This window comes from Pongo pygmaeus, chromosome 3, assembly GCF_028885625.2.
Source record: "Pongo pygmaeus isolate AG05252 chromosome 3, NHGRI_mPonPyg2-v2.0_pri, whole genome shotgun sequence".
Taxonomy (NCBI): Eukaryota; Metazoa; Chordata; class Mammalia; order Primates; family Hominidae; genus Pongo; species Pongo pygmaeus.
Window position 1 is genome coordinate 67,865,452 of NC_072376.2, and position 19,714 is coordinate 67,885,165.

Genomic DNA, 19,714 nt, shown 5'->3' on the forward strand with positions numbered 1-19,714 from the left:
CTCACCACAGATTTCTAACTGGCCTCATCAAGAAAAATGTTGCTATCTTTTAACCCTCTTTCCCCAGAGTATAGCCAACTAGAGTAATCCATTCTTTCAGTTAATCAAAAGGTATTATCAAATAAAAATCTAATCACGTTCCAACTTAGCTTAAAAATCCTTCAATGGCCTTTTACCTGGCAGTTCAAAATATGCCAATTGTTCAAAGGCTTAAACAACTTTTATTATTATTATTATTGTTTTAATAGAGATCGTGTCTCACTATGTCAGCTAGCCTGACCTCGAACTTCTGGGCTCAAGTGATCCTCTCGTCACAGCCTCCCAAGTACATGGGACTATAGGCGTGTGCCACCCTACCTGGCTAACTTAGGGAATCTTAACCACCCGTAAATACACCCATGGTTTTAGATGTAGTTTCCATTGTAGGAATTCTAATTTGATACTCATGCCAAAGTTATCTTATCCTTATACTAATACCACACAAAAAGTAGCAAAGACATTAATTAACAATGCCAATGTATGCTGCATTAGAAATTGAGTTATGTAAGTGCTGGTTCCACCTTCTCTTATCCCAGGATGGCAAGTGCCTCACACAGTGTCTGGCACAGAATATGTCTTTAATAAATATTTATTGGATACATGGTGATTAAAGAAAAGGGCTGTCAAAAAGTTCTGCACAGAATTGAAATGTAATTCACAGAAATCAATTTGGTAATCAAACTCAAGTCTACAGCCAGAAAAATATTTTTCCATACCAGACAGCCAGTGTTTGCATATCAAGTGAGTGGCAATAGCTCATTTGGCAGTGAGGGGAAAAGAGGAAAGGAATTAATGTGCCAGGCACAGTACTTAAGACTGGATAAGTTTTTTTTTTTTTTTTTTAATGTACAAGACAAGATTCCTTCCCTCTAGAAGCTTCTAGACCACTTAGAGAGAGGCAATTGTCCAAATATTCAGTATTCAATTTATTGGCTACTCCTATGGACCTCTCCTTCCCCTTCCCCTTCTCCTTCCTTCCTTCCTTCTTTCCCTCCCTCTCTCCTTCCCTTCTTTCTTTCTCTTTCTTTCTCTCTTTCTCTCTCCCTTTCTTTTCTCTTTATCTTTCCCTCCCTCCCTCCTTCCTTCCCTTTTTCCTCTTTCTCTTTCTTTCTTCCTTCGTTTCCTTTCTCTTTCTTTCTTTCTTTTCTCTCTCTCTCTCTCTCCCTCCCTCCCTCCCTCCCTTCTAGGCTCAAGCAATCCACCTGCCTCAGCCTCCCAAAGGGCTGGAATTACAAGTGTGAGCCACCACGCCCAGCCTGACCCTTTTCTTTAAGTGTAAAATGGTGATCAAAAGCAGACCTATTTTTTCATGTCTGATGGGGGATGGGATACAGACATCAAATAATCCCATGTACAATAATAATAGATATCACTTATACAGTGCCTATTACATGCCAGGCATGTTCTTAATACTTTACATAAATTAAAAAAATCACACTCTGAGGGGGTACTCTTAGTATCTTCACCTGATAATAAGGAAATTGAGGTATAGAGAGGTTAAGAAACTGCCCAAGGTCATATAGCTAGTGCAGGCAGGCTGACACCAGGGTCTACATTTGAACCACCCACTCGACTGCCTTCATGCAGTACTCTATGTCATGAATATATTTACAAATATAAGTGCCATGAAGGGAAGACAGGTGGTGCTATAAGAACATATAACAAGGGCATCCCACCTGTAGCAGGGGACATCTAGAGGTTGAGTGGGTGTCATCTAAGCAAAAAGAGGGAGGAAGACAGAGGTGGACACAAAACTGGTCACAGCTGAAGGGTAAGTATGGAACCATTAGCCACCTGGATGCAGGAATTCATTGATGGGCTGGGGAGAGCAGTATGTGTGCGAAGCTATCTGGGAAGGTCTCAGGGAAGAGGCAAATCTGGAGAAGGCAAAGTTTGAACCCTCTAAACTGGTTTAGAGAGCAGTGATATAGTTTGGATATTTGTCTCCCATGTGATCTCCAACACTGGAGGTGGGACCTGGTGGGAGGTGTTTGGGTCATGAGGATGAATCTTTTTGGAATGGCTTGGTGTCTTTGCCACGGTAATGAATTAATTTTTGCTTTATTAGTTATCGCGAGATCTGATTGCCAAAAAAAGAGAATTCTCCCTCCCCTCTCTCTTGCTCCCTCTCTCGCCATATGACACACCTGCCCTCCCTCCACCTTCCGCCATGAGTTAAAGCTTCTTGTGGCCTCACCAGAAGCTGAGCAGATGCTGGTGCCATGCTTGTGTAGCCTGCAGAACTGTGAGCCAAATAAATCTCTTTTCTTTATAAATTACCGAGTCTCAGGTATTCCTTTATAGCAATGCAAAATGGATTAAACACAGACAAAGAAGAGAGGAAAAGGAAATATCAAAGATTCAGAATGAGCCTAATGAATTTCAGGGACAGGAAGAGACTGATGTATTAGGATTCTTTCAGTTGTAACTAGTAGACATCCAGTTTGAACTGGCCAAAGAAAATGAAGACTATACTGGCTTGAGTTACCAAAAAGCCCAGGATTTAGATCTGGTAGTTAGGATCTCTTTCATTTGTTAGGATCGCTTTCATTTCTCAGCTCCATTTTCCTATGTTGGCTTCATTCTCAGGTAGTGGAAAGATGGCTGCTGTAGATGAATATCTTATCAGCTCAGCAAACTCACGAAGGGGAGCATTTCTTTCCCAAAAGTACCAGGGCTAAGTCTCATTGGCTCAGCTTATATTACATCCTCTTTGCTGAACCAGTCACTCTGGCTGGGTCATAAGGCATTGTCATTGGCCAGGCCTGGATCATGTGCCTTCCTCTGGCTGCACGGGGCTAGGTTAGCCACATCTGAACCCTAGGTCTGAGTGTGGGAGATGGAAAGTTCCCCAAAGTAGAAGCTAGGAGTTGTTACTGATAGGAGAATGGATGCTGGTGAGGCAAAAACAGAATTCTACCACAAGTCATTGGCTGGAGCAGTGCTCCCCAAACTTTTTGGAGAGTCTGATTTATTAGGTCTGGGATGGGAACTGAAAGTCTGTACTTCTGACAACCTCCTGGTGACACCAATGCTGTTAGTCCATGAACCATACTTTGTGTAGCAAGAGACACATCACCTCCCTCAAATTAGTTTAGGCTATTGTATTAGGCCATTCTTACATTGCTGTAAAGAAATCTGAGACTAAGTAATTTATAAAGAAAAGAGGTTTACTTGGCTCGTGGTTCTACAGGCTATACAGGCAGCATGGCACTGGCATCTGCTCGGCTTCTGAGGAGGCCTCACAAAGCTTTCAATCATGGTGGAAGGCAAACGGGGAACAGGTGTCTCATATAGCAGAGCAGGAGCAAGAGAGATAGAGAGTGGGGGGAAGTGCCATATGCTTTTAAATGACCACATCTCAGGAGAACTCACTCACTATCATGAAAACAGCACCAAGCCATGAGGAATCTGCCTGCATGTTCCAAACACATCATACAAGGAAGGCCCCACCTCCAGCATTGGGGATTACAATTCAACATGAGATTTGGGCCGGGTCAAATATCTGAACTATACCATTCTACCTCTGGCCCCTCCAAATCTCATGTCCTTCTCACATTGCAAACTACAATCATGCCTTTCCAATAGGCCCCCAAAATCTTAACTCATTCTAGCATTAACTCAAAAGTCCAAAGTCCAAAGCCTCATTGGAGACAAGGGAAGTCACTTTCACCTATAAGCCTGTAAAATCAAAAACAAATTATTTACTTCCAAGATACAATGGGGGTATACGCATTGGGTAAATGTTTCCATCCCAAAAAGGGGGAAATTGGCCAAAAGAAAGGGTCTACAGGCTCCACACAGGTCCAAAACCCAGTAGGGAGGTCACTAAATCTTAAAGTTCCAAAATAATCTTCAACATCATGTTCCACATCCAGGCCACACTGGTACAAGGGGTGGGCTCCCAAGGCCTTGAGCAGTCCTGCCCCTATGGCTTTGCAGGGTAAAGAATCCAAGGCTGCCCTCATGGGCTGCAGTTGAGTGCGTGTGGCTTTTCCAGGTGCAGAATACAAGCTGCTGGTAGATCTATCATCCTTAGGTCTGGAGGGCACTGGCCCACTTCCTATAGTTCCATTAGGCAGTGCCCCAGTGGTGACCCTGTTGGAGCCTCCAACCCCACATTTCTCCTCTACACTGCCCTAGTAGAGGTTCTTTGTAAGGGCTCCACCCCTGTAACAGGCTTCTGCCTGGACAAACAGACTTTTCCATATGTCCTCTGAAATCTAGGCAGAGGCTGCCAAGAATCCACGATTCTTGAACTTTGTGTGCCTGCAGGCTTAACACCACATGAAAGCTATCAAGGTTTACTGTTTGCATTCTCCAAAGTGGCAGTCCAAGCTGTATGTAGGCCCCTTTGAGCCATGGCAAGAGTGGGAACAGGAGCAGCTAGGATGTGGTGAGCAGTGTCCCAAGGCTGTGCAAGGTACCAGTGCCCTGGGCCCAGTCCATGAATCTATTCTCTCCTCCTAAGCCTCTGGGCCTGTGATGGGAGAAGCCACTCTGAAGTTCTTTGAAATGCTTTCAAGGCTTTTTCCCTATTGTCTTGGATAGTAGCACTTGGCTCCCCTTTAATCCTGCAAACATCTCTAGCAAGTAATTGTTCCACAGTCTGCTTGAATTCCTCTCCTGAAAAAGCTTTATTCTTTCTCTGCCACATGGCCAGGCTGCAAATTTTCCAAACTTTTTTTGCTCTGCTTCCCTTTTAAATATAAGTTCTACCTTTTGTCTTTGCTCCCACATCTGAATACAGGTTGCTAGAAGCAGCCACACCACTTCTTGATCACTTTGCTGCTTAGACATTTCTTCTGCCAGATACCCTAAATCATCACTCTCAAGTTCAAACTTCCACAGATTCCTAGGGCATGAACAGAATGCAGCCAAGCTCTTTGCTAAGGAATAACATTGTGTGACCTTTGCTCTAGTTCCCAGTAAGTTCCTAATTTCCATCTGAGGCCTCAGCAGCCTGGACTTCACTGTTCACATCACTATCAGCATTTTGGTTTGAAGTCCAGGCTTCTGAGGTCTTGAATGGAAATAAGGAACTTATTGGGAACTAGAGCAAAGGTCATGCATGTTTCGCCTTTGCAAAGTGCTTGGGTGCATTCTGTTCACGGCCTAGCTATCAGCATTTTGGTCACAACCATTTAACCAGTCCCTAAGAAATTCCAAACTTTCTCTCATCTTTCTGTCTTCTTCTGAGCCCTACAAACTCTTCCAACCTCTGCCTGTTACCGAGTTCCAAAGCTGCTTCCACAGTTTCAGGTATCTCTACAGCAATGACTCACTTGTTGGTACCAGTTTTCTGTATTAGGTCATTCTTGCATTGCTATAAAGAAATCCCCAAGACCAGGTAATTTATAAAGCAAAGAGGTTCATGGTATTACAGGCTATACAGGAAGTATGGCACCAACATCTGCTTCTGAGGAGTCCTAATGAAGCTTCTAATCATGGCTGAAGGCAAAGGGGGAACAGACATTCATACGGCAGAGTAGGAGCAAGAGAGGGTTGGTGGGGGCGGGGTGGGTAGGTGCCACACACTTTTAAATGACTAGATCTCGGGAGAAGTCACTCATTATTGTTAAGACAGCACCAAGCCATGAGGGATCCTTCCCCATGTTGCAAACACCTTCCACCAGGCCCTGCCTCCAGAATTGGGGATTCCAATTTAACATGAGATTTGGGTGGGGACAGATATCCAAACTATATCAGCCGTGTAGTGCCACCCTCCAACCCATCCTTCCATTTTCTTGCTTTTCCCAGTCCTAACTATACCTGCATATCAGCTTACTTCAAAGTTCTCTCATTAGCTTGTCAATATTTTTAAGGTTTTACCTCTTATCATCCCTGAATAATGTTTCCTCAATGAGTGAAGCTAAGATTATGATTATCCTTCTTCAACCCAAGAATTTTCCAATTTAGACCTGTGAATACCACACTTGTGGAAATGTAAAATGTATTTAATCTTTCATGAGTCTGACAAGCTCTGCCATGTTCAATTGATTTGTTGTGTATGTAATTCACTGCCTGAGTTTCAATCTGGATGTCTATATTGAACACTTCAGTTTTAGGATATATACCATTAAAAGGTATGCAAAAGATCCTTTTAACTTGCTGATATAGCACTCAGTAATCAGATGCTGTTCAATTTCCATTATGTCGATGGTGTTTTCAATCTTGTGAACTTTGCAATCCATGTGCCAATGTTGGCAGAAATACTGAACTCTTATTACAAAATTTTCATATCATTTAAAGCTTTAGATTAATGCCTTTATAGTGGAACTTCTGTGAAATTGAGTCCTGAGATCTGAGTTTTAGCCTTGAGGTTGCTCCTGACCTTGAGACATTAATACTCAAATCTTCAAGTTTTCTGGGCCTCCGTGCTGGGATTGGTCATAGCTCAGTTGTTTCCTGTCTTCTCTCTTCTCTTCCTCTCCCAGAGTGCTCAGCCCAGGTTACCACACCAACTTAATCTGTAACATTTCGGTAAGGCATCTGGGCAGGATACTTGATCCTCTAAGCCTTATGTGACTGATCTGCAAAAAAGGAGATAATAGCATGTACCAGCTGATAGTTATGGTGGCGATTAAAGGATATCAGGAATGTAAACATTGGGTGCAGTCGTTCACGCCTGTTGTCTCAGCGCTTTGGGAGACCAAGGTGGGACGATCGCTGGAGCCCAGGAATTTGAGATGACTCGGGGCTGCCCAGCCTGAGGCTGGGCAACATAGCGAGACCCTGTCTCTTAAAAAACAAAGAGAGAGAGAGAGAGAAGAAAATCAGTCATGACTTACAATGGAAGAAATTATTATCAGGATGTATTTGGAAATAATATTTAGGTTGAAAGACTTAAGCAGGAATATTATTACTCATGTCCACTGGAAAACACAGTGACATGACTCCCAAAACCTTCAGTCAACAAGTCTGTCTTACTGTTTCCTCCCCAGATTCTAGGGATATTAGCAATCAACGGCTCTCAAATCTTTACTCTTGGTTAGATAAAAGCTATCTTCAACTAATTTTTCTTCTGATTCAATTTGTCATCAAATACATTGATCTAAGAATTTATCATGCATCTCACTTGTACAACTTCTCCTTTGAAAGCATCGAATTGCAACCTTGTATGTGTAACTGTTCCACACATTCAGAAACGGGCCCTTTCAATTCGCGTGGACCTATCTGCTAAGTGGTGCACAGACTCGCGCCCTGAGCCCGCAGCCACGACCTTTAATGCAGGAAATGTGCATGATCCCATACAGCGCCCATCTCAACTAGAGGCTGGGTGCCCCCGAGAGGGGTATGCCTGCCTTGAAGATATGGAAAAGTTTTGTTTTCGTTCTTTCCGCTCCTTGGACAGTCCCTAGTGCTTGCGCGGAACCGGGACGTCTCCTTTGGACCCGCTAATGTCACAAGCCGCCCGAACGCGCCGCTGCTGGCCTCCGCCTAGACCCGAATTCCTTTCCCTTACCGGCGCCCTTTCTCGGGCGCCCGGCCCGCAGCTGGCAAGGGCTCTCTGACCGCTCCAGTGTCCTCGCCCCATTTTACTTCTTGGGTCCCCGCCGGTGCCATCTGGTTGGAACCCTCGGGAGGAACTAAAAGTTGGACGTCGCCACCCCTACCCCTTACCAATAAATAAACACTGGGGGCTGCCGAGGCGCGGCGGGAGGAAGGCGACGAGGAAAAAGCGAGGACGGAAGGCGGCCCAGGGTTCGCCCCGGCCCGGGCCGTCCGCTTCCCCACCCCGCGCACCGTACCGTCCCCGGCTCCCTGGCTCCCCGACGGCGAGGAGGGCCACCGCTTCCGCGTCGGGGTCTGCCGGGGGGACCTGCGAGGTGCGGCTGCCGCAGCGGCGCGCCCCGGAGCCTGGCCCGGCATTCCAGTCCGAACAGAGAGAGGCAGGGAATCAAATGGAAAAGCAGGAGGCCAGGCCCGGGCGGGCGGGCGGGGAGAGAGGCGGCGCGGCGGGGCCCGGGAACCCAGCCCGGAGCGCTCTGAGCGGCCGGCTCGGACTCACGCGGCGAGCCCGGGCCGCCCCTCCTCCCCGCGCCGCCGGCCGCGGCCCAGGCTCCCTCGCTCCGCCACTCCCCGCCCCTCCGCGCTCCCTCCCCGCCCTCCCCGCGCCGTCGCCTCCTCCTCCCGGCCTCCCTCTCCCAGCCAAACTGAAAGCCGGACCCCAGGCCGCTGCGCTGCCGCCCGGCCTCCCCGCCAGCGCGCCACCATGGGCAGTCCCGGTTTCCCCTTGTAAAGATGGCGGTGAGGGATCGCTGCAACCTTTAGACTAATGACTGTCCGAAACATCGCCTCCATCTGTAATATGGTGAGTGGCCGAGCCGCCTCGGGGTCGCGCCCGACTCGCGGCGAGGCAAAGAAAGGGAAGCCCGAGCTGCACACACGCCCGGTGGCTGGGGCGGCGGGGGCAGCGGGGTCCGCGCCGCCAGAAGTTCCCGGCCCCCGAGCTGGGCGCGCGGCCGCAGCCCCCTCAGCGGCCGGGGAGGGTCCCCGAGCCCCCCGCGCCCGTCTCAGCCCCGGGACCTCGGAACCCGCCCGGCGATCCCGGGGCCGCGCTGCTGCGCCCCCCGCCCTCGGGTTGCGGTGGAAGCGGCTTGAGGGAAGGGAAGCGACCGAACCTGAACGTCCCTGGGGAGGGGGTGGGGGATAAGCTGGAGGTGGGGGGCACCCATCCTCTTCTTGCGGTCAAGACAGCCTTATTGGACGCCCAGACTGCCATCATCTCATTTTGAGTTCAGTCCTTCCGAGGTGTTTAAAATTCACTTTGCAACAGCAATTGTGTATCTGGAGAAATCGGAAATGTAATAAAGCTGTAAAAAAGTGCAAAATTGTGGCTGGAGAAGTGAACTTCAACCTGGTTTGAAAAAGCACCGTAATTTGCTCCTCATGCCTCAGTTTCCCCATCTGTGAAAAAGGGACAAGGCTCTGTGGCCGTAATATTTGCAGGCCCTAAGGGTGGAGCCGGCTGTGGGCTTGGAGGAGGTCTCCAGGGTTATCCTGCCCGATCCGCTGTAGACCTAGGGGAGGCTGGCGGGCATGGATACAGCCAGGGACATCACTGGGTTCTGATGCAGTCCGAGCCCATGACGCGGTGGTCACTTTAATTTGGGTTTCCCCCATTGCTTTCCCTTTTTCTGTAGGAAGAACCTCCAGCCCTTGGGTCCCCAGGCTGGACCCTGCTGGCACCTCCACTTGTCAGAGCCTTTGGGGACCTCAGATTGGAGTAAGGCATTGCTGTCCCTTGCAGGGTGAGATGATGTGTGTTTTGCCTACATTCTTTAGACTGCACCCCGCCTCCCCTCCAGCCCCCTCCCAAGCGGGTCCCCGGAGGCAACACGTGCTCTTACGTGCCAGTTTGAGGAAAACCTCCCTTGAAGCTGGTAATACTGGCCCCTAAAGGGAATTCAAGGAAGCTTGAGGAGAAGCTCTGGTTGTAAGGTGATCTGGCTGCCCTTCCCCCATCACATAGCTTTTTAAATCTTCTGTCCCACATTCTGTTGCAAGATCAACACATGGCAAAGGAGCATTAAGGAGCCTTGTGTTAGCTCAGGGGTGGAATTGAGACCCGCTGGCTTCAGCTTTCATCACAGTGGGACGTGCCACTGTCACGGCCAGCAGAGCAAATGCTGGGGCCTCCCAGAGTGATAGCTGCACAGGTACTGGTTGGTGCCGGGCGAGTTCCATACGGGGAGTGGATCCTAGAGCCTTTCTGTTTTCTCTTTTTTCCTTTCTCTGCGAGGAGACAGGTTTCCTCTTATTCCTGTGGAGGGGCTGCTTGTGAAGAGGTGAAGCCTTCTCAGTTTCTCTCTCCTACGACCAGTTCCTGAGGGAACTGTGAATCGGGAGCAGCTTGAATACTCTTTCATGTCTGCTGGTGTGGTCGCAGGCCTAAGGATACTACAGGGTAGTGAGGCTCCGTCCCAGCCCTTGGTGGTGGTCTTGTCCTGCTTGTGTGTGGTTACACCTCTCTGTGTAGAAGCAGGCTGGAAACTTGAGAGCTAGCATGCCCCTAGAGGAAGCCAGCCCCCAACCTCCCCCCACGCGCCCCCCCACCCGCCCTCAGTGCTGCTGGGGCTTTCTGGCACACCTGGGCTGAATGTCACAACGTGTTTCAGTGAAACTCAGTCAGGGAAACAGGGTGTGGGGAGGACCTGAGAGGAGCAGGCCAATACTGCCCTGAGAGTTGACATCTCAGGTGACCTAAACAGGTACCAAATTTAGGACCATCACCCAGATGAAGTGAGGAACCAGTAATTCATTAAGTAAGGAGTCTGATGTTCTATTTAGACGCCGTGTCTAGAGAGAATGACAGAGTTTGGGTTCTAATGTCAGACTTCCTGGGTTCAGGTCCTGGTTCTTTTTTTTTTTTTTTCACAGGGTCTCACACTGTCACCCAGGCTGGAGAGCAGTGGCATGAACATCGTGGCTCACTGCAGCCTCCACTTCCCAGGCTCAAGTGATTCTCCCACCTCTGCCTTCTGAGTAGCTGGGACTACAGGCACGTGCCACCATGCCTGGCTAATTTTTAAATTTTCCATAGAGACTGGGTCTCCCTTTGTTGCCCAGGCTGGTCCCTAATTCCTGGGCTCAAGTGGTCCTCCCACCTCAGCCTCCCGAAGCGCCAAATTACTGCGGTGAGCCACCATGCCCGGCAGGTCCTGGTTCTAACACATGTTGGCTTTGTGTCCTTGAACAAGTTACCCAGTCTTAGACTTTCCTTATCTACCAAAAGAAGATGTTAATATTGTTGTATTACTCGGGCACAGGGCCTGGTACATGGCTAGAACTCAGTGTCATTGTCAACATCATCTTTCTCATTGTTATGTCATCTACCAGGTATTTAAGGGACAGTGGAGATCATGCCATTTCAGACCTGGTGGAAGCAACCACTAATATAAACACCTCCCATGTATGGGAAGGCTGGAGTGGGAATCCTTAACCCCGCCCCCTGCTCAGGTCAATCCCCCACCCACCGCCCCCGCTGCCCCTCCCAGTCTTCCTTCCCAGAGGAGAAGCCTGGGTATGAGGAAACTGCTGTCTCTTCACTGGATCAGACGTAAATATTAACTGGACCTCTCTTTAGATTCTTTGCTCAATAATGAATTGTTTCCAGGTAGGTGTCTTACAGGTCCCTCCTCACTGCTTAGCTCCTCTGTGGGCCTCTTAACTGACCCTTCCCGCTCCTAACTTTGTTTGGTCCCAGCTGGTTTGAGTAGTTGTAGTAAGAGCAAATGGTGATTGCATTTTTTTTTTTTAAGCAGATTGTTTAACATATTTTGAACAGGCTGATATGTGTTCAGAAAGGATATTAGAAGGTACCATTTTTCTGGGTAACAGGAAAAAACGAAGATCTATCATTGAAAGTGGATTTGTTTCCTCCACCAGATGAGAAAGGACCCAGCAGAGCAGAAACCAAATTTGTAGCAGATACTTCGTGTGATTGAGAACTAAACATCCCCTCTTTTCCCCATACTTCTTGTGCCAGTTTTAGATATAGGAAACTTGGAAAATGTCTTCATTCCTCCACTTACCCACCCACTTGCTGAAGTTTTATTGTCCACTGGAGGTTTAGTACTAGTTTCTATTTGTTTTAATTTTTCTTCCGTGTGAATTCCTGCCATGGTAATTCTTGATGAACTTGCTCAGGGCAAGGCAGCTTGGCCACACAGCAGTGTCTGGTTCAGAGATAGTAAAGCTTGCTTGGCTGGTGTGTTGTAATTTTCATAATGCACTAGCTGCTACCAAGCATGAGGAAATGTGTTCTGTTGATAATCCTCTGATTTTTGTCCAGACCAATGGATTTAACTTCCTATGTATTTTTATGGCCCTGTAAATGGAAAGTTTTTGTTTTTGGGTTTTTTAAGTTTCCTGTTTGAAGAGCTTGAGAAATTTTCTAAAAAGGAAGCATTAGTTAGAAGAAACCAAATGTGACATACCAATGCAAATTGGTCCAGATCATCTAATCTTATTTCATTTGTTAATAATGCTGTAAGATGTACCTCTGAGAAAATGCCGTATATCAAATGATTATGAGTTTTGTTCCGATAAATGGCCATCTGTTGAGGACCTGCAATGTTGGTGTTGGCACAGACTATACTCAGGTGCTTAATAAATGAGTGAGGTGAGTCTCTGTCCCCAAGGGGCTCAGCTGTTCCTTATCTTGTGGGTGTACCATTGGTAAAGATGAAACAATTTCAATACAGTGTTATATCGGCACAGATAGAAGTTGAATAAACTCCCAGCAGCTGTACAGTGGAAAGACCGATTAACACAACAGGACATTTCAAAAATATATTCTCATTTGACCAAAGTTGGATACATGTTCTACTTCTGGCTTTTATTTTATATGAGGACATGATTATGGTCAATGTGAGTTAGAATTGAAATCTGCACCATTGGGTGTCTCTCCAGTTAAGCATGAATCTAATGGTGCTTTTGGGCAAATTGTTGTATTTCCAGGGACCTTAGTTTTTCTCATCTTGTAAAACTGATTTTCTGTTTTTGGTCATGAAAAGCTTCGTGGTAGAATTTCTTAGATGAAGCCTTTATGAAAATCTGCACCTCTTAATTGGTTAGCAACCACTTCATTACCTAACTACCTTGTTTAAAACTGTATTGAACTTATGACATATTAGCATTTTAGCATCTGTAGAACAGCCTCAGGATAATTTTTGACATCAGTTTGAGTGCCAGATTTTAGTTAGTTTAAATAAATGAAGTAGGCTGGGCATGGTGGCTCACTGGTAATACCAGTACTTTGGGAGGCCGAGGCAAGAGGATTCTTTGAGCCCAGGAGTTCAAGATCAGCCTAGGCAACATAGTGAGACCCAATCTCTACCAAAAACAAACAAATAAAATCATGTAAATAAAAACATATCGTATAAATAAATGAAGTTATCTGGAAATAAAGGGAAAGTAAACATTAAAAATTTGAAACAAAACTAGAGAATTTTTATAGTTTTATCTTGATAAGTCAACTACTTACCTAAGGCAAGTATTTTGAGAATGATTGGAAACAATTTTTTAATTATTAAAAAAAAGTCGATCTTGTGATTTGGGGGAACAGATATCTTGCCTTTTCCTCTGTTACTGTTATTCATGCTTTCCATTCTCAAAGATAGTTGGCAATTATAAGTTTAGTTAATATATCAGCTAGGTGTAAAGTCGTATGAGAGTCTACTCTGATAGTTGCTGGGGTTAGAAAATACAGTCTGAGATGAGGTGGATTAATGTTTAAAGAAAAGAAATTCTGTTTTTCTGGCCCCACTGGTCTCATATGCAGAGGTTTATGTTAGGTCGGGACCTGACAATTAGTTCTGCGGATTTTTCTGTTTTTCTTGGACTCCTCAGAGAAAACAAAGTTGAATGCCGGTATTTAGTTAGAATGAAAGATTATGAAGATTATGATACCTTTTCTGTATAGCAACTTTATGTGCTTCAGTTCACTCATACCATAAAACCTGTTTATTTATTCTTCACTAAGTGGAATTTTGGTATGTTTGGGTTATAATTGAAAGGCATTTTCAATTTTGATTCTCTTAGCAATTAAGAGAAATTTCTCTAGCTCAGATGTCTTTTTTTTCCCCCTCCTGGTCTTTCTAGTTAGTGTGAATAGATTGGGGTTCCATGATGGCGTTAAATTCTGTAGTATCATCAGAAAGGTATTTGGTAACCACCTATCTCTATCTCTAGCCTACCCATGAAGCCACCCAAAGCTAACTAACTGGAAGAGATGTAAAAGATGGTGTCTTTTAGTCTAGTTAACTTTTCTGGTCTAATTATTTTAATGCAGCTTCTTATAACAAACCTTCAGTTGTGGTGGAACCAAATGCTGATCTAAGGGTTTGAAAGGCCTTGGTGGTCTTTAAGAGAAAAGGCCACCCAAAAATCAGTCAGCAAAATCTTTTTTTTTTTTTTTTTTTTGAAATAGAGTTTTGTTCTTGTTGCCCAGGCTGGAGTGCGATGGCTTCACTGCAACCTCTGCCTCCTGGATGCAAGTGATTCTCCTGCCTCAGCCTCCCAAGCAGCTGGGATTACAGGTGCCTGCTACCATGCCTGGCTAATTTTGCATTTTTAGTAGAGAAAGGGTTTCACCATGTTGGCCAGGCTGGTCTCAAACTCCTGACCTCAGGTGATCCGCCCGCCTCACCCTCTCAAAGTGCTAGGATTATAGGTGTGAGCCACTGTGCCCTGCCACGAAAACATTCTTGAGATGAACTCTGTATTAGCGAACAACCCTAACAGTAAAGGGTTTTTGGAATATTTCTCTTCTGGGACTGTGGCTTGAAGTTTGAGGGATGTTGTAAGTGCTGTACATGGAAGTTTACCCCAATTCTGAGAATGATTCTTTGCAATGGATAGTTTTAAGATCATGTTGATGGGACTCTGTGGTCCCCAAAGCTTCACTTTACCCTCATAGGGCCAACCTTCCTTTTCATCCTCAAGTTCCAATGCCACTTTCAGAACCCTCAGATACTTTTTAAATTAGCTCAGACTTTGGCTTTTTTTCTGAGTGTTGGTGAATTTTAGACATACAGAAATGTGGAATAATAGAGTGAATACTCGTGTACTCCCCACCCAGTGGAGAAATAAAATACTATATATACATTTAAAACCACCTATGAGTCCTTCCTGATCTCATTGCCTCTCCCCACAGAGTGACTACTATTCTGCATTTGATGTTTATTGTATATTTTTATATTTTTACTGGATTTGTATGCATTCATAAACTAGATATAGTGTATTTTTTCATGTTTTAAACATGCTTTATAATACTAAACATTCTTCTCTGTTTGCTTTTATTGTTTAAATTGTGATTTTGCTATTTATCCATTGAGAGACACATAATCCTAGTTTATTTTAACTGCTGTGTAACATTCCATTATATAAATATACTATGACACATTCATTTTAATGTTGTAAGCAGGTTTACAAATTTGTGAGTGTGCTGTTTTAATGCAATGAACAGTTGTGAACTCATCTCCCTGTGTATAGTATACACAGTTGACAGTTGACAGTTTCTCTGTGGTGTAAACCTGGAAGGGAATTGCTGGGTCAAAGGAATTTGATCGTCTTCTTTAGTAAGTTGCCTGATTGCTCTCCAAAGAAGTTATACCAATTTGCATTCCAACCAAGCAGCATTTGGGGGTTCCAGTTGCTTCACATGTTTGCAGATATTTGATATTGCTAGACTTGATGTTTTGCCAATCTGATGGGTGTGAAATTGTGCCTTTGTGGTTTAAAATTTGCACTTTTCCTGTTTGCTAGGGGAGGTTGAACATCTTTTCATGTGTTTGTTATGCTGGTTTGTTTTCAACTCAGGGGCCTGAGAACAGTTTTCCAGGGCTTGAAAGTCAGGATTGTAGTTTCGGTTTTGTCTGAAAACACGGACAATGAAGAAGGGACAATGAAGAGGAAAATCAAGGTGACCAAAGCAAAAGACATGAAACGTAGGGATGGACTGGAAGAGGCAGGTGAAAAAAATGGTGACAAGATAATCACTGTGGAGGGGTGAAAACTAGTAACAAAAAGTTAATAGAGTAACATTGAGAAGATACCTTGAGTTTTGAGAGTAAATTTGGGAGACCTGCCTGTGCTAGCCGGGCCTTGTTCAAGCTACATTTGCTTTGTTTAATTGAAATTGGCTTTAGTGAAAATCGTGTCTGGGGCCTGTTCTGGTGAGAACAGCAGCAAAGCTGGACTTGCGGAGTTTTCCTGTTTACCCAGTTGCTTTTTCAAGTTCTTTTAGAAAGGCATTGTGAAATGATGGTCATCTTCCTAAAATACATTTCTCTGTCCTTCAGGTTAGGTACACACTGCAGGAAAATTTTTGTCTGGATCTGCTTGAATATATACTGGTGGAATTACTGTCTCAAATATTTAGATAAAGTATTCTCTACACTTCATTTTAATTTTCAGAGTATGATGAATATTACCTCATTAAACAAAGAAATGTATGGTTTTAGGTTCTTTGGTGTACCAAAGAGTGGTGCCCACATGTGCATTCTCTTATTAAAAATTTAGACTCTGGGGTTCAACACCCAGAGAGTTTGATTAAGTAGGTCTTAGTTGGGGCTCTGGAATCTGCCTTTTAAATTAGTGTTCCCTCCTCCTTCTACTCCCTCTACATTCTGTTATAGGTGAGCTGAGGACCATGCTTGGAGAAATATTGCTTCCCTTGGGTAATAACCTCAGCCTCTTAAAAAATATTGCTTAAGAAATTACCTGCCATGTGAAAGTTTTTAAAAAATGAATGTAAAATTATTTAAGCTAGTAACTTAACTTTTTCTGTTCTTTTTTCTCTTTCTTTTTTCTTTTTTTTTTTTTTGAGATGGAGTCTCACTCTGTTGCCAGGCTAGAGTGCAGTGGCACGATCTCAGCTCACTGCAAGCTGTGCTTCCAGGTTCAAGCGATTCTCCTGCCTCAGCCTCCTGAGTAGGGTACTACAGGCATGTGCCCCCTTGCCCAGCTAATTTTGTATTTTTAGTAGAGACAGAGTTTCACCATGTTGGCTGGGATGGTCTTGATCTCTTGACCTCGTGATCCGTCCGCCTCGGCCTCCCAAAGTGCTGGGATTACAGGCGTGAGCCACTGTGCCCGGCCAACTTAACTTTTTCTTGATATTAAATAGCCAGGTTTTTTATTAGTTTATATTCTCAGAACAGAGATTTTCAGCACTGGCTTTATATCATATCACCTGTGAAGCTTTTAAAAGAAATTTTAAAAATAATAATTAAATCACAAAACATTAACATACAAAAAAGCATGAAAAAAATAATGTTATATATGTTTACCTACCCTTCAGATTTAACAGATATTAAAATGTAGCCATATTTTGGTTACTTTTATTTTTAGACACATTACCGTAAAAACAGCACTCTTTTTAGACTCTTTTACCTTAAAAACAGACACTAACTCACCCCAATCTCTTTCCTTTCTCTTCCTCCCAGAGCAAACCATTTTCCTGAAGTTGGTATGGTGTTTACCAAACATGTCTTATACTTTACTTTGTATTTATGAATTCATAAGCAATGGATTGCAACGTTTGTGTGTGGATAAAACCGTATAGCTTTTTGCAACTGTCTTTCTTTACTCAACAAGTATATTTGAGATTATGTCAACACATAGAGGTCGAGTTTATTCATTCTGACTGCTCTGTTACAGGATTCTTTGACTTAACCATGGTTTACTTATTCATTCTCTTATTTAGGGGCAGTTTGGTAGTTTCTACAATATTCTCTCTGGAAACAGTGCTGCAGCGAATGTTCTTGCTTCTGTCTTCTTTGCTCAGATGCCTTCATTTCTTTAGGGTATAATCCTGGAAGTCAATGTGCTGCTTTTAGGATGCGCCCATCTGCAGCTTTGCTAGGTGTGTCAAATTGCTCTCCAAAGTGGTTCCACCAATTGGAGCTTTATTGACATGCAGTTTCTAGGGTCCCAGTCTCCAGCGTTTCTGACAGTATGTAGATATAGGTAGTCTGGGGTGAATTTTAGGCACCTGCGTGTGTATGTGTGTGTGTGTATTTTAAGTGCCACAGTTGATTCCGATGTGAGCATCCAAGGTTGAGAAACCGCCATGTTAGACTGACAACTCTATGAGGGCAGGAACTATATTTATTTGTATTATTCAGTGTTGATTTCCCAGCTGTCAGCACAGTGCCTAGCACATATGTGGTTGGTGCTCAATAAATAAATATTGATAAATGAATGAAGGGATGTAATTTGGTAGAATGGAAGAATTGCCTTGGAGTAAAGCAGTATGCCTCCAATTTTATCATGCATAAGCATTAGCTGGAGGTCTAGTTAAAATGTCGATTTGGATTCAGCAGGTCTGGGGTAGGGCGGAGATTTTGCACTTCTAACAAGCTCTCTGGTGATACAGATAATGCTGGTTTTGGGACGATTTTTAGAGCAGCAAGGCTTTGGGAAAAACAAAACAACTTCTATTTTCCATATAGTTGTAAAGTGGAGGAGTTTGGAATTCAGAATCCTGTTTGGTAAATCTCAGATCCTATTTATCTTTTTACAACAAAGGTAGTCAATGAAATACCTTCTTTAAAGCTTTTTGGGGAGCGTCGGAAGAGATCCTGCCCATGGAAGCACTGTGTGAGCTGTGATACCTTCATGCATGTTAGTTTTCGTAATTATTTTCACTCTTTTAGTTCATCATTATTTTCCTTCAGTTTGCTCAAAGTGCAAAGCTGTTGGTATTTCAGGATCCAGTGAAATTCTACTTCCATTTTGACCTGCTATCCACATTTAGTGGGGCACTTTGGGAGGAGTGACATTGGTAAAGGAAGTTGGCAAAAGCAGAGGCCAAATTCACAGCATGGTTTGGTTCTGACTGGGTGCTGTGGTGGTGAGGGGGCCCCGTCTCCCTGTTTCTGTGGTATTGGGAGACACGGGTAGAGAGAGGCCCACAGGACTCTTCTAATCAGCGCTGTAGCGGATGACAGGACAACAGGAAACTGTCTAATTGGGTTCCCAAGTCAGATACTTTTCAAAGCGAAAAGAATGCTCAGAGTAATTATAAAATATTAATTGATCTGTAGGTATAATCTGAGCTATTCAGGGCAAACTAGAGGTAGGTCACTCTAAGGTTAAGCCACCACAGGACACTCCCGTTTAAATGCAGAGTTTCAGGATGCTTTGGGAACTGGGTTTCCCTGCCTCATGAATCAGAGGGGTAATGTAGTAATGGAGAGAAGGCAAATACAAATAAATAAATAAATAAAAAATAACATTCAGAACGAATGCATATTGTATGGTTGGCAGTGTAGGGGTGGATAACCTATTATTTCCAAGCTTTTCTTACTCTAGAGAAAAACTGTGGGATGGATCCAGTTGCTTAGGTCAGTGATACTCAAATGTCAGTTTGTCATCATTGTTCATGGTTTTTGCTACATCTGTGTATCACTTGAACTTATTTACTTAGTTTTCCTTAAATCTGTTCACCCTAATTTGACCTTATTCTGAAACATCTGCAAAATGATGGGTTTGATGAGCTAATTTTATGCTTTTCTAATCCTTTTCAAAAACATTATTGCTACACTTAAAACTGTTCATACTGGTGCCACCTAAGAGTAACTCCCCTCCCTCCAGGATTCATGGCCCATAGTTTGGGTGACATTGGCTCAGATAAGAGGTTTTTTGTAGTGGCTCAAATAATTGGCTCTTGGAGGAGCACCATTTGTTGAACTGCTTTGTAGATGATGGTCTGGTCAGTGAGCTTCCTTGGGAGGCAAGTGAGCACATGGCTGGGATCTGGTTGGACTTTCTACACCACTGTTGATTGGGTATGAGAGCTTGATGTTCTCTACCCTTGTGAAGACATGCTTCTTATCCATAGCCTGTGGGTGATGAGAGAACTTACCTTCCTGGGTCATTGTGGGGCTTAACCGGATAGATTGATATCTAGTGCTTAGCCTGTTGCCTGGGCATTGCATTACCACTTTCTTCCAGTGCCCTTCTTGTTTCTATTAGTGAAAGAGTCCACCAAACACTGTAGTAGACAGAGCCCTGAGCTAGGACTCAGAAATCCCGGGCTCTGATTGCTTTCCAGCTTTAGCGGTGTTGGGCAGGTCACTGAGGCCTCTCTGGGTCTGTAAAATAAGAACCACTCCTGCTGGTGAGCAGTGGCAAAAAGATGAGCATGTGTGTTATAAACCAG

The 19,714-nt window shown here is 44.4% G+C and overlaps 1 protein-coding gene across 3 annotated transcripts in view; it reads left to right on the forward strand.

Moving 5' to 3' along the window:
• Positions 1–8,125: 8,125 nt before the first annotated feature.
• The window catches only part of USP46 (ubiquitin specific peptidase 46), a 67,647-nt gene continuing 56,058 nt past the window's right edge, over positions 8,126–19,714 (forward strand). Inside the window, exon 1 of one of the 3 annotated variants that reach the window (XM_054484795.2) lies at positions 8,126–8,353. In XM_054484795.2, coding sequence (XP_054340770.1) covers positions 8,318–8,353 — 36 coding nt within the window. In that variant the 5' untranslated portion in view covers positions 8,126–8,317. Of the gene's footprint in view, positions 8,354–9,633; positions 9,702–10,874; positions 11,159–19,714 lie in introns of those variants that run through there. The other 2 variants (XM_054484796.2, XM_054484797.2) reach the window with 2 other exon arrangements.